General features: G+C 39.7%; 1 protein-coding gene across 2 annotated transcripts in view; it reads left to right on the top strand.

Annotated features, from left to right (window-relative positions):
* Positions 1–12138, top strand: part of MED14 (mediator complex subunit 14) — a 73059-nt gene that overhangs the window by 16536 nt on the left and 44385 nt on the right. For both annotated transcript variants that reach the window (XM_027608711.2, XM_027608712.2), the window contains exons 9-10: positions 697–847; positions 1348–1459. In XM_027608711.2, coding sequence (XP_027464512.1) covers positions 697–847; positions 1348–1459 — 263 coding nt within the window. The remainder of the gene's footprint in view (positions 1–696; positions 848–1347; positions 1460–12138) is intronic.

Below are 12138 nucleotides of genomic sequence, written 5' to 3' on the forward strand. Positions count from 1 at the left end.
AAAAGTTAGATTACCCTGGGCTCATACCAGATTGCTGAAAGACCATTAAAATTGTTGGGTATGTTTTAAAACATGCTTGCTTATCATAGTTTTCCATTTTGAATTGTGCCTTTTAAGATCTTTTTTGGGGGAGGGTTTTGGGGAAAATCAGTATCAGGCTGTTTACAGTCCTTGATTCCCTGGAACTTTGTTTGATTCCCATTTTCTGTGAAGGAATCAGATTAGTAGACACCTCTTAGAACACAGGTTGTTTTGTTTTGGGATTTTTTTTTTGTTGTCTGTGTGCATGTGTTTTGTTAAATTCTGGGTCTTTTTTTTTTTTTTAAAGGACATAAATACTGTGTTGGATTATAGAATAGTCTGTGGGCCTCTCATGTTCTAGGCTCTGGCTAAGGTACACAATAGATTGTTTCTGTTTTATTCCAAAAGTTAACAGGCTGTTTTGGGAAAAAATTTTATTAATATTTCTTTTTTTCTTGGGGTGCCTGGGTGGCACAGTCAGTTGAGTGTCCACCTCTTGGTTTTGGCTAGGTTGTGATCTCAGGGTCATGAGGTCAAGCCCCGTGTTGGGCTCTGCGCTCAGTGCAGAGTCTGCTTAGGATTCACTCTCCCTCTTCCCTCTGTTCTCCCGCCTGTGCTCCCTCTCAAATAAATAAATGTTTTTTAAAAAGAAAATATTTCTTTTTTTCTCTTTAGTCAACAGGTTCTTGGGAGAAAAACAGGGACGGCATCTGTTCACAAAGTTACAATTAAAATCGATGAAAATGATGTCTCTAAGCCTTTACAGATTTTTCATGATCCTCCTTTGCCAGCTTCTGATTCCAAATTAGTAGAAAGGGCCATGAAGGTAAAAGATCTCAATATATTTTAATACTGTTTCGGTTAAATGAATATAACAATATTTATACTTAAAACTTTTAACACAAATTCTTTAAAATACCCAGTTTTTCCTAAAACCCTTTATGAAACTTGTTTTAGACAAATGTTATGCTTTTGCATTTTTTAATAACAAATGTTATATATATATAATTTTTTTAAATGTTCTTTCAAATTTTTTAACTTAGGTCAGATCACCATTTTATTCTGAAGTTCTGCCATTTAATCACTGATAACCAATACATATACTGTCTTGATACATACTTGCCAGAATGTTAGCTGTGGTCTTTAAGCTACCAGTACCATATACTACTGTATATTTCTTTTTAACTTTAAGCTTGCTTTCTTTTACTGGTTAAAAAATCAGTGTGATTCTAAAAGGAACTGTCTTGAAACAATAATCTGCTCTCAGACTTTTAAAGTAAATATGTTTAAAGTGCACATACGATTCTGTTGTTTTCATTTATGCAGATTGATCACTTATCAATAGAAAAGCTCCTGATTGACAGTGTCCATGCACGAGCTCATCAGAAACTCCAGGAACTGAAGGCCATTCTGCGAGGCTTCAATGCCAATGAAAACTGTAGGTTCTTTTAAACTGGCATTTCTGCCTTTCTTTTGTTTGTTAGTATCCACTTTTATGAAGCATCTTTCTTAATCTGACTTTTTTTCCTGGTTTTGTTGTGGACGTTGGGCATTTCTGCATTTTAATTTGTGATCTACCAAGCTTGTCCTAATTTTTCTATTTTCTTCTTACTTTTTTAGCTTGGCCTTATTTTTGAAATGTATGCATATTGACTCTCCTTAAAGCCTTTTTCCTATTGAAATGGAAGTTATTTTAACATCTTACTATGAATCTTATTTTTTTTAGGTCTTCTAAGAATAAGGCAGCTTTGCAGATACTTATTTATAAAATACGTCTTTTTGAGGGAAGCAGAATTTATCCCTCGTCTTTTTAAAGATTTTTTTTTAATTGTTAATACATTAGCAGGATTCAGATAAGAAATATAAACACACATAGTGCAAAAATCTTCTAAGTTTCCTTACTTAGTATGTTTAGAGCTTTGGGGGACAATCACTTAGAAAGCCAGTGCTTTCATTCTAGAAATAGTTTCACAGTATCATGAGCATATTCACTCTCCCTACCCCACTTGTTTTTGGTTGTGATTACCTCATGCTCACAGTGAACAGCCTTTAATTAAGTGAGCTGATGTAGGGGAAGTGCCATAAATATTATGATGTCTTTAATAGTTCTGGTCGCAAAGGGACTGCCTTTCATCGCCACAGAGCCCAGCCTAGTCCATTATACTTTAAAAAGCAGCTTCTTCTGTACCACTTTGACGAATTAGGTAAAAATACGCCTGAAGGAAAGACAGTCAGGCAAATACATTTGTATTTAGAATACAACAGTCATTCGAAGAAAGTGAAAGAAAAGAGGTGTACAAGAGGGTCTGAAAACAAACTAAAGACTAAGGGGAAGGGCAGCTTAACTTAACAAAACTGCAAGTGTTGGCCTTAAATCTTGTTTGCAGGGACATGCCCACTAGCCCCATCGGGGCTTCACAGATTTATCAGGTTTTGGTAATTTTAATTTAATTACAAGATGCAGTGGAAGTCCTCATCCCCCACCCACCTCCATTTTAATCCCTCAAGCAAGGATGTTCAATACAGACCTAAAATTTCTGATTGTAAAGTATACAAAACTTTCATTGGGGTTAGAAAGCACACATACCCCCCCCTCCGTTTTCTTCCTTTTTTGTAATAGTTTTGAGATAAAATTCACATACAATTCACTCATTCGGTGGTTTTTAATATACTGAAGAGTTGTACAACTAGCTCCACAATCTAATTTTAGAACATTTTAATCATCCCCCAAAGAAACTTTGTATCCATTAGCAGTCACTCCCCATTCATCCCTCCCTTCAGCCCCTGGCAACCACTAATCTACTTTGTCTCTTTAGAATTGCCTGTCCTGGACATTTCAGATAAATGAAATCATATAATGTGTGGTCTTCTGGATATTGTTGTTAGCATAACGTTTTTAAGGTTTGTGCATGTTAAAGCATGCTTCAATACTTCATTTTTATTGTCCAATAATCCATTGTACAGATACACCACGTTTTGCTTCTCCATTCATCATTGATGGGGTGGCATCTGATGTAGTTTTTGGATGTTGGTGTGTTTGGTGGGGTCCAGAGCCAATGGCCAAGAAAGAATTCTTAAGACGTCTTCGGTGCAAAATGGTGGTTTTATTAAAGCATGGGGAGAGGACCCGTGGGCAGAAGGAGAGGCTGCCCTGGGATTGTGAGAAGCAACAGATGATATACTTTGGGGTGGGGGGAAGTAAAGATAAGGGAAGTTTCAAAAGGATTTTCATATGCTAAAAGAAGACTGGGGAAACCTGAGGCCTAGCTGTTGTCAAACCAAGGTTGTTTTTCCCTCTAGCAAGGCATTAACATTAAGACGGTTGGGATCTTATACTCTGCCTGCCTCAAGTATTTGTTAGTGGGCTGCAGGTTATAAGGACATCTAATTTTATCTACATTTCCTTCTGTCTTTGTTTCTCACATCATTCCCCCCCTTGAACAGTTTTGACCCTTAAATCTTTAAGGTTGCTGAGGGTGGAAGGTCTCATCTTCTGTAACTTCTCTGTGCTGAATAGGGGTGTAGAGATGTCCCTACCTATGGGTCAACATTGGTCACTTGGGGAATTTATATATAGGAGTTACAAAGGCAAAGGCAGCCAGTCCAAGGTAGACAACATATACGAATCTCCTTGAGTAGAAAGGGTCATCCTGTCAGCTAGAAGTTACGGCAGTGAAGGAGTCTTGGCACCAGGCAGGGAGACACCGGAAGAGACAACAAAAGAAGGTTAATATTATAATGAGAATGAGAACTCTGAATAAAGGGACTTTCGATAGTTAACTAAAATTTTCCTCCAGTCCTTTATTGTTTGAAAAGAAATTTGAGGTCGTCACAGGTTCACAGGAATAAAAAGGCATGCTAGAGTTTGCTCGTTGGTTTCCTGTGAAGGAAATACAGGTTTTATTCTAGATATGTGAGTCCATGAAGAGTGCCCCTCTAATTTTACTGCAGTGGGAGTACATAATATGACCTGGTAGGGGCCCTTCCATTTTGGAGTTAAATCCCCTGCTGTATTAGACTTCCAGTCCTTTAAATAAACCCTGCATCCAAGGTTTATATGGGGTAGGTTGCTAGTGACTGTCAGATGAGGTTTAGGGAGGACATGGTTTGCATATTCATTTAGAGGTTTATGAATATAATATAACCCAGCCTCAAGAGAATAATTTAACAAAGCATTATAGTCTCCATCTTTTGATAGGTTTACGGTGAGAAAAGGTTTTTCATATAGTAACTCAGAAGGATTTAACCCTGTTGGTTGTTTTGGGGCAATCCTCATTCGGAGAAGCCCTGCTGGTAAAAGAGTAATCCAATTTTCTTGATTCTCAATGCTTAAAATCTAGTATCTACAAAAATGTGTTATTGAAATATTTTCATTTTTAATCAGAGATAGCCATATCAGGACTATTTTGTTTGTAAAACAAGTCCAGTTTTAACAAACTTGGCCTAATGATTTACATAAGCTCAACAAGAATAGTGAGTGATCAAAGAGAGCTTTTACAGTTTGCTTTGCTGGAACTTTTTAAAAGGAATCTCTAGGTTTAACTTTTAGTAGCCTCCCGAGGCCAGAAGCCAAGCCAAGTGCTTGCCAGACATGCCTGCAATACCTGTAGATTTGGGCAAATTCCTCTTTTTGAGATCCTCAAAGTATCCAGAGGTTCCTGCACCTGCCAGGAAGTGATACTCTTTACTCACCTGGTAAGGCTGCTGGGAACTCTGTAAGCAAGCTATCAGGCCAACAGTTCCAAGGGGCTCTGTTGGCTCCATGATTCATAAAGTCAACCTTAGTTCCTTAAAGCTGTATGGTCATATCTGAGTCAATGCTGGTCCCTCTCAAATATGACATCCCAGTCAAAGCCTTGGTAAAATAACCACTGTTACCAGTGGTGTCCTGTTACAAGGAGAACACTTATTCTTACTGAACTTAGGCAAATGACTGTAACTGCCATGGAAGAGAGAATACTTTTTGGAGACCTTTTGAATTTCAGAGGGTTCAGATAGAAAAGTAAAAGGCTTCCGTTTGTTCAGAGGAATATTTATCTTATTTTTCCATATCATAGATATCTTAAGAGAAAGTTTCCTTAGTCTGGAAGTACAAATATTAAAGAACCTGCAAAGTTTAAAACAAGAGTCAAACTATAATCATCCTCAGTTTAGTTAGTTCTGGAAGGTCTTAACCATTTCAATTTTATGATCTTAAAGGTAGAAAAAAATCTGTATTTATCAAAAGCCCTTTTTATGATTCTCCTTGAAGATGAAACACGTTTTGCAAGAGAATAAGAACAATAACTATAAATGAAAAGACTCAAAAATGGACATGGTTAAAGATCTGATAAGAGGTTACAACCATAGCTGGCAAGGAAATTTGGTTATTTCTGTTCAGTAATCAGAATATTAAGTAATGGCCTCATACCAGAACATATTAAAACTTTAGAACTGCATATCATCTCTAAATGGTTATAGCATTTACCCAAATGTAACCTAAGGCTTATTATTTGTTTAACAGTGCTTCCAGAATAACATACCAATAAAAAGGCCTAACGAGTCAAAGAGACTTTATTTCCAATTTAAATCTTGGGAAGTTCGTTAAAAAAAAAAAAAAAAAACTCAAAGTGGAGCGCCAGGGTGGCTCAATTTTGCTTCCATTTTGGAGTTGAATGGAGTTAGCAAAACTTAACTGCTTTAAGATTGAGAAGTTTTAACTAAGTGATCAAAGACCTGATAAAGGCAAAACATAGAAACAGGTTTTCTGGGCAGACAAAAGAGAAAAAAACCTTTGTTTACATTTTCTTACCAACAGCACACCAGTTAATTCAAGAAAACTTCGTCTTTTGAAGAGAGAGAAAAGCAAATTTCAATCTTATGCCCATGTACTTTTAAAAATCCCTTCATTTTAGGGATGCCTGGGTGGCTCGGTCGGTTAAGTGTCTGCCTTCGGCTCAGGTCATAATCTCAGTGTCCTGGAATGAGCCCAGTATCAGGGCTCCTGCCCAGTGGGGAGTCTACGTCTCTCTCTCTTTCCCTCTGCCCCTCCCCCCCGCTTGTGCTGACTCTCTCTCTCTCTCAAATAAATAAATAAAATCTTTTTAAAAATCCCTTCATTTTAATCTTAGTCCGTCTTGACCACATGTAAAATTCCTTTCCAAAGATTTCCCTACAACAGACCCACAACTTTTTCATTCAGAGTTGCTTCCCTTATTTCCATCAGTCTTAATTACATTTAGCAAAATTTTAACTCTTAGAAACCTTAGTCTCTAGTGAAAGCTAAGTAGTAACAAATTGTGAACTGCTACACCAAAACTCTTTAGATGCAAGTTTATGAATCAGTTAAGCACAGAACATGTTTACTGACAGACCCAAATATCCTTAGTTTCTCTGCAGTAAGAAGTCAGAAGCATAAACTGACATCCAGTAATCAGTGCTTTAGCACTTTATCCTATTTGGAAAAGATCTAGATGGCTAATGAACTCAGTCCCACTTATCTAAGCAAAACTTTAAAGTTTCTGGTTACCAAAGACTTGGAAAGCTATTTTAACAATTACCCATGAAAGCTTGAGACCGTTAACCATCATTTTAAGTCATCTTTTTGCTAATAAATTGCAACAGAGATAACACGAGCTTATTTGACCTTCAGTAAATCTTGATAGAATAAAAGTTTCACCTTTAATGCTGTTAACTTTAAAGAAAGGTCTACCTTAAACCAACAAACTTAAGTTGGTTTAAATAACTGAATTATATTCCACCTGGATTCTCTTTTCAAAAGTCAGTTTGTTCCCCATTGTCAGTATATCAGGAGGAGTTTAGTGGTCTGATTACGACCAAACACATTCTGCAAGAGGCCCTTAGGTTTGGGACACTGGTGGGGCAATCTCAAGTGGGTGGTGTTAAGTCCAGGGGATGCTCTTCTTCGCTCCTTGATAGTGAGGGAAGGAGGAGGAGGTACGAAGAATGGTCTAGAAGCCAGTTATGCAGGCCACACTCAAGGTGATGCAGAAACAGGAGGAGAGCGAGGCAGAAGAGGCAAGGGGCTGCCAGAAGGCAGAAAAGAGGGTTCCCAACTCTAGAGCTTATCAGCTCCAACAGAGGAGCAGATGCTGTTTTCCCACCAACAAAAGGAATTGGGCAGCCCATGGTAGGCCGGAGAAGACAGGGAATTTCCCCAAAACATAGGTGGTCTCGGCAGCTCCTTGGGAACATTCCTTAAAGTCCCCATCCCATGGTAGACTAAGCAGAGCACATTGGTTCCAATTATATCCATTAACCTGGGAAATGAGGGAAAAACCCCCATGTAGTGCTAGAGTAGCCTGGGTCTATTAGGAGGAATAGTGAGAGAGTCCCCTTTGCAAGGAATGGCCTGTGTTTCCTCCAGTAACCTGAGTTTATTGGGAAGAGGCCTATGTAGATAATTATCATTCATATATCAGGAGGGAGTTTAGTGGTCTGATTATGACCAAACACGCTCTGCAAGAGGCCCTTAGGTTTGGGTCCTAATTTAGAGCCCTGAAGGCCTGGATGGACTTAGGGTACCTCCATCTGTTTGCTGTTCCTTGCAGAAGAGAGCTGACTGATAAGATCCTACTGAGGCCATGTGGTACCTTTCTTAAATTTTGCAATCCGAATGGTTTCCAGTGGGTTAAAAGGCATTCCAAGGGAGAGTCCTTGGGGACTGAAGAGAAATGGTCCGTTACCAAAAGCCCCCCTATCCCTGACTCCCAGGTGGGGTCCCACGTGCAGGATATGTCAGAGGTTCCTGATGTCAAAGCAACACGGGGCGTCTCGAACAAAATCGCTATGATCACTGCCTGCCATAAAGGCCTTGTAGGAGGGAGGCATGCCTTCCCCCTGCTTCCCCATCACATTCTGCACTACAATGGGTGCGAGCGTATGGACCCAGTTTACCTTACTTTGAAGGCCTATCGTGCCTTGGCTTGCCTTGCTGAAGGACCCACTGTGAAGGCCGCACTGTGCCGTGGCTTACCTTGCCGTGAAGGCCACACCGTGCCTTGGCTTGGCTTGGCACAACGGTCACGCTGCGCCTTGGCTTGCCCTGAAGGCCCCGCCATGAAGGTCAGACCGCACCTAGGCTTGCCTCGCCATGAAGGCCACAAAGAACCCGCCCTTTTTAACCCATGGAAGATAGTAGAAAAGTTTTACAAGAGGAAAGTACCCAATTTTGTAACTTAAGTAGTTAGAGGACATTGACAGAAAACAGTAAAGAATAGAAATCCATGATGATCTAAGTGACATTCCAACACATGTAGTCTTTACAGCCAAATTTCCCTAGGAAACCAGTCCCAGGTGGGGTTTTAATTCAATCGGGTACTGGTTTCAGCCGGATCCCAGTGGAGGTCTTGTGGCCAGAAAAGGCAAGACCAAGGATGTGGAAAGGGATCACATTTGACCAGTGAGGAGGAAACCTCACGTGGGAGTCTTAAGATTGGTAGCCATGCTAGTCACTTAGGTGGCTGTTATGTGTCCAAGACAGACAACTTTGAGGACAGGAATAAAGAGAGGGCATCAAGTTCCTGGGTTTTGTTACCATTCCGGCCATTGTACTAACTTTCAGCCAAAAGGCAGGCTTTCTCCTCCCTGTAGAGTAGCCACGGGCTAGAGGATTGGAGCTTGGGCAATCGACATGAAAGGGTTCCAGTAAGAGTGTACTCCTTGAAGAGCCACTGAAATGAGAGTAAAGGGAGAGCAAAGTACTCACCAAGTGTGTACCAAAGCTCGGAGTCCAGCGGAGTCCAGATGAAAAGACCTTTGAAGCCCCACGTTGGGCACCAAATGACGTAGTTTTTGGATGTTGGTGTGTTTGGTGGGGTCCAGAGCCAATGGCCAAGAAAGAATTCTTAAGACGTCTTCGGTGCAAAATGGTGGTTTTATTAAAGCACCGGGACAGGACCCGTGGGCAGGAGGAGTGGCTGCCCTGGGATTGTGAGAAGCAACAGATGATATACTTTGGGGTGGGGGGGAAGTAAAGATAAGGGAAGTTTCAAAAGGATTTTCATATGCTAAAAGAAGACTGGGGAAATCTGAGGCCTTGCTGTTGTCAAACCAAGGTTGTTTTTCCCTCTAGCAAGGCATTAACATTAAGACAGTTGGGAGCTTCCTGGAGGAGCATTATACTCTGCCTGCCTCAAGTATTTGTCATTGGGCTGTAGGTTATAGGGACATTTAATTTTATCTACATTTCCTTCTGCCTTTATTTTCCACATCACTTCCACTTTTTTTTTCCTATGATGAATAACACTGCTTTGAACATTCTTGTACAGGTGTTTGTGTGGACCTGTTTTCATTTCTCTTGGCCATGTACCTAGTAGTGGAAGGGCTGGGTCTTTTGGTAACTGTGTTTTACCTTTTTACATGTTTAACACCACCTTATAATCCCATCACCAGCAGTGTGTTGTGAGGTTTCCAGTTTCTTTGCATACTTACCAATAACAGTTACTGTCTTTTGGTTTCTAGCTGTCCTGGTGGGTATGAACTGATGTATCCGCTGTGGTTTTGATTTGCATTTGCCTAATGATTCTTGAACATCTTTTCATCTCTCTTCAGTTTCATAGTTTTAGCTCTTAAATTTAGATTGCTTTCTGAGTTAATGTTTGTATGTGGTGTGAAGTAGGGGGTCCAGCTGTTTTCTTTTGTTTGGGGATATGCAGTTGTTCCAGGAACATTTGCTGAAAAAAAAAAACAATTTTCCCATTTAATTGTCTTGGCACCCTTGTAAAGAAGACTGTTAAGGATTTTTGCAATCTTAATTTTTTCTAACTTCTAACTTTTCAAAATAGTAAAATGATAAAATTTGTTGGCATTGCGGAAAATCAGAGTTTGTGTTCTTTTGATAGGCTCTGGTTTATTTTAGTATCCTCCACAAACAAGGCTTATTTATTAGTAATAAGTAAAAAACTCTTTGTGATTGCCCAGGGGATATTTAAATTACTTTGAGAAATAGACTAACCAAGTATTAACATAAGAATAGTTTTTTGTCTTGTTAATATAAGTTGCAAAAGATTTTTCTTCAGCGCCATTTTGTAGAGATCTCACTGGTTGGGCAGCCAGAAGGTCTGAGTTGAGCTGCATGCTCTTGAACAAGTAACACTCTTTGGGCCCCATTCTCTTCTGTAACTCAAGGATGTTAGTCCAGGTTCTTCCTAGATCTCTTACCTTTAGTGGGAGTGTGCTCCAGCAGTGGTTTTCATGTTCTACGTGTCTGTAGAGTCCTGGGTGTGAGAGAAGGGTGCTTTGGAGACTGTACTGTGTTTCGGAGGAAGGAGAGGGTGCTTGCGTGTGGCGTTGGGCTCCTCAGACCTGCTTTAATCAGAACAGTTCTGGAAATGACGACTGCTTTAGGAAAGGGCCTGCGGACCCACCGTTTTACAGCATATGCTTTAACTTGTTTTTAAACTCGTGTTCGTGCATTTGTATTCTTCATGCAGTCTTACTTGATCCCTTTTGTGATGGGAAAACATGCTTTAGTCACATCCTTTACTGGGACCAAGGACTGTTCTTGGAATCCTTTAGGGCAGTTACCCTTAATCACCTGGCTTTTCTTCCCACTCCTCGCTGTCATAAGCCCAGGAAATGAGTAGCTTGGACAAGGGAGCATTTCAAGGGAGGGCTGGGGGAATGGACAGACAGCAGGTTTTGGACAGTCTAGATGGCAGTGTGTGGTTTCATGGGGGTGGGAATGTCTCGAAGCAGAGTAGGCAGAACTTTGGAGAGAAGGTCAAAAAAGGCAGTGCAGGGCACGTAAAGTCACGTGTCAGGTAGCCCCGTTTGCAGCATTCCTGTCTCTTGAAAGCCAGGGGAGTCTCCCTCCTGTTGCGATGCGGCAGTGCCAGAATCAGGGTAGCGGGGGCAGTTCGGAAGCGGGCTTAGTTGCCTTTCTTTAATCTTCACACTTTATATTACTGTGTATCGGTCCATTCCTCATCTGGTCCTCAGTACATAGATAGGGAGAAACAAAAGAGATTTATATATACATTCCTGCTGCAGGAAGAAGTAGTGTACCATCCTGTCAGCTTGCACAGCTTTTAATTCTTCTATATTTTATTGGTAAGTTTTGCCTTGTTTGGATACCTTCAAACCAGTTGCCTTTAAATGCTTAGGGCCTTATAGATTTTATTTTCCGTAAAGAAAAATATGGACATTGGCAGTTAGAAGGGATACACACCAAAGTATTTTTTATCTTTTGGACTGTGCTTTCTGTATTCTCTGCCCTGTCTTTTCAGGAACACTCAATTTTGATAATTAGATTGAAATTACAATTGTTACCCCAATTGTCAGAATGAGCTTTACATCATTTCTCCACTTTAAAAATGGTTTTGCTAGAGAAAGACAATGATCATATGATCTCACTCATGTGGAATTTAAGAAACAAAACAGAGGATCAGAGGGGAAGGGAGGGGAAAAATAAAACAAGACAAAATCAGAGAGGGAGACAAACTGTAAGAGACTGTTAATCATAGGAAACAAACAGGGTTGCTGGAGGGGAGGGGGTGGGGGGCATGGCGTAACTGGGTGATGGGCATTAGGGAGGGCATGTGATGGTGATGAGTACTGGGTATTATATAAGACTGATGAATCACTGAACTCTGCCTCTGAAACTAATAATACGTTCTATGTTAATTAATTGAATTTAAATTAAAAGAAAACAAAAATAAAAATGGTTTTGCTTTAAAGAATACATTTCTAATCCATTAGGAATTATAACAGTACAGATATGTTAAAAATCAGCAGTCTTGCTTCAAATCTATAAGCACTGTTTATTATATTAACAGTAAATTCAGCAAAACATAATCTGAACTAATTTCTCACACTGCTCTGAATTATAAAATATCGTAAAAGAAATTTCTATACCTTTTTGTTCTTTTGTGTTTGTTTTAGGTGATAGTTCTGGCTCTGTATTGTTAAACATTTCTTTACAAATATGTGGTAGATCTACTTGAAAGAAATTTGTTTTCATCTGATTAAATATGTCTCCTGCTATTTTTTGGCTTTATTTACTTGTTTGATAATTTCTTTGTACAGATAGCACCAACAGTAACCTCACCCATTTTAATTATTGTGCAAATTCCTAGTAAGAGGTTTCGGTTTGTTTCTTTGATTCATAAAGGATAA

Source organism: Zalophus californianus, chromosome X (genome assembly GCF_009762305.2).
Source record: "Zalophus californianus isolate mZalCal1 chromosome X, mZalCal1.pri.v2, whole genome shotgun sequence".
Classification (NCBI taxonomy): Eukaryota; Metazoa; Chordata; class Mammalia; order Carnivora; family Otariidae; genus Zalophus; species Zalophus californianus.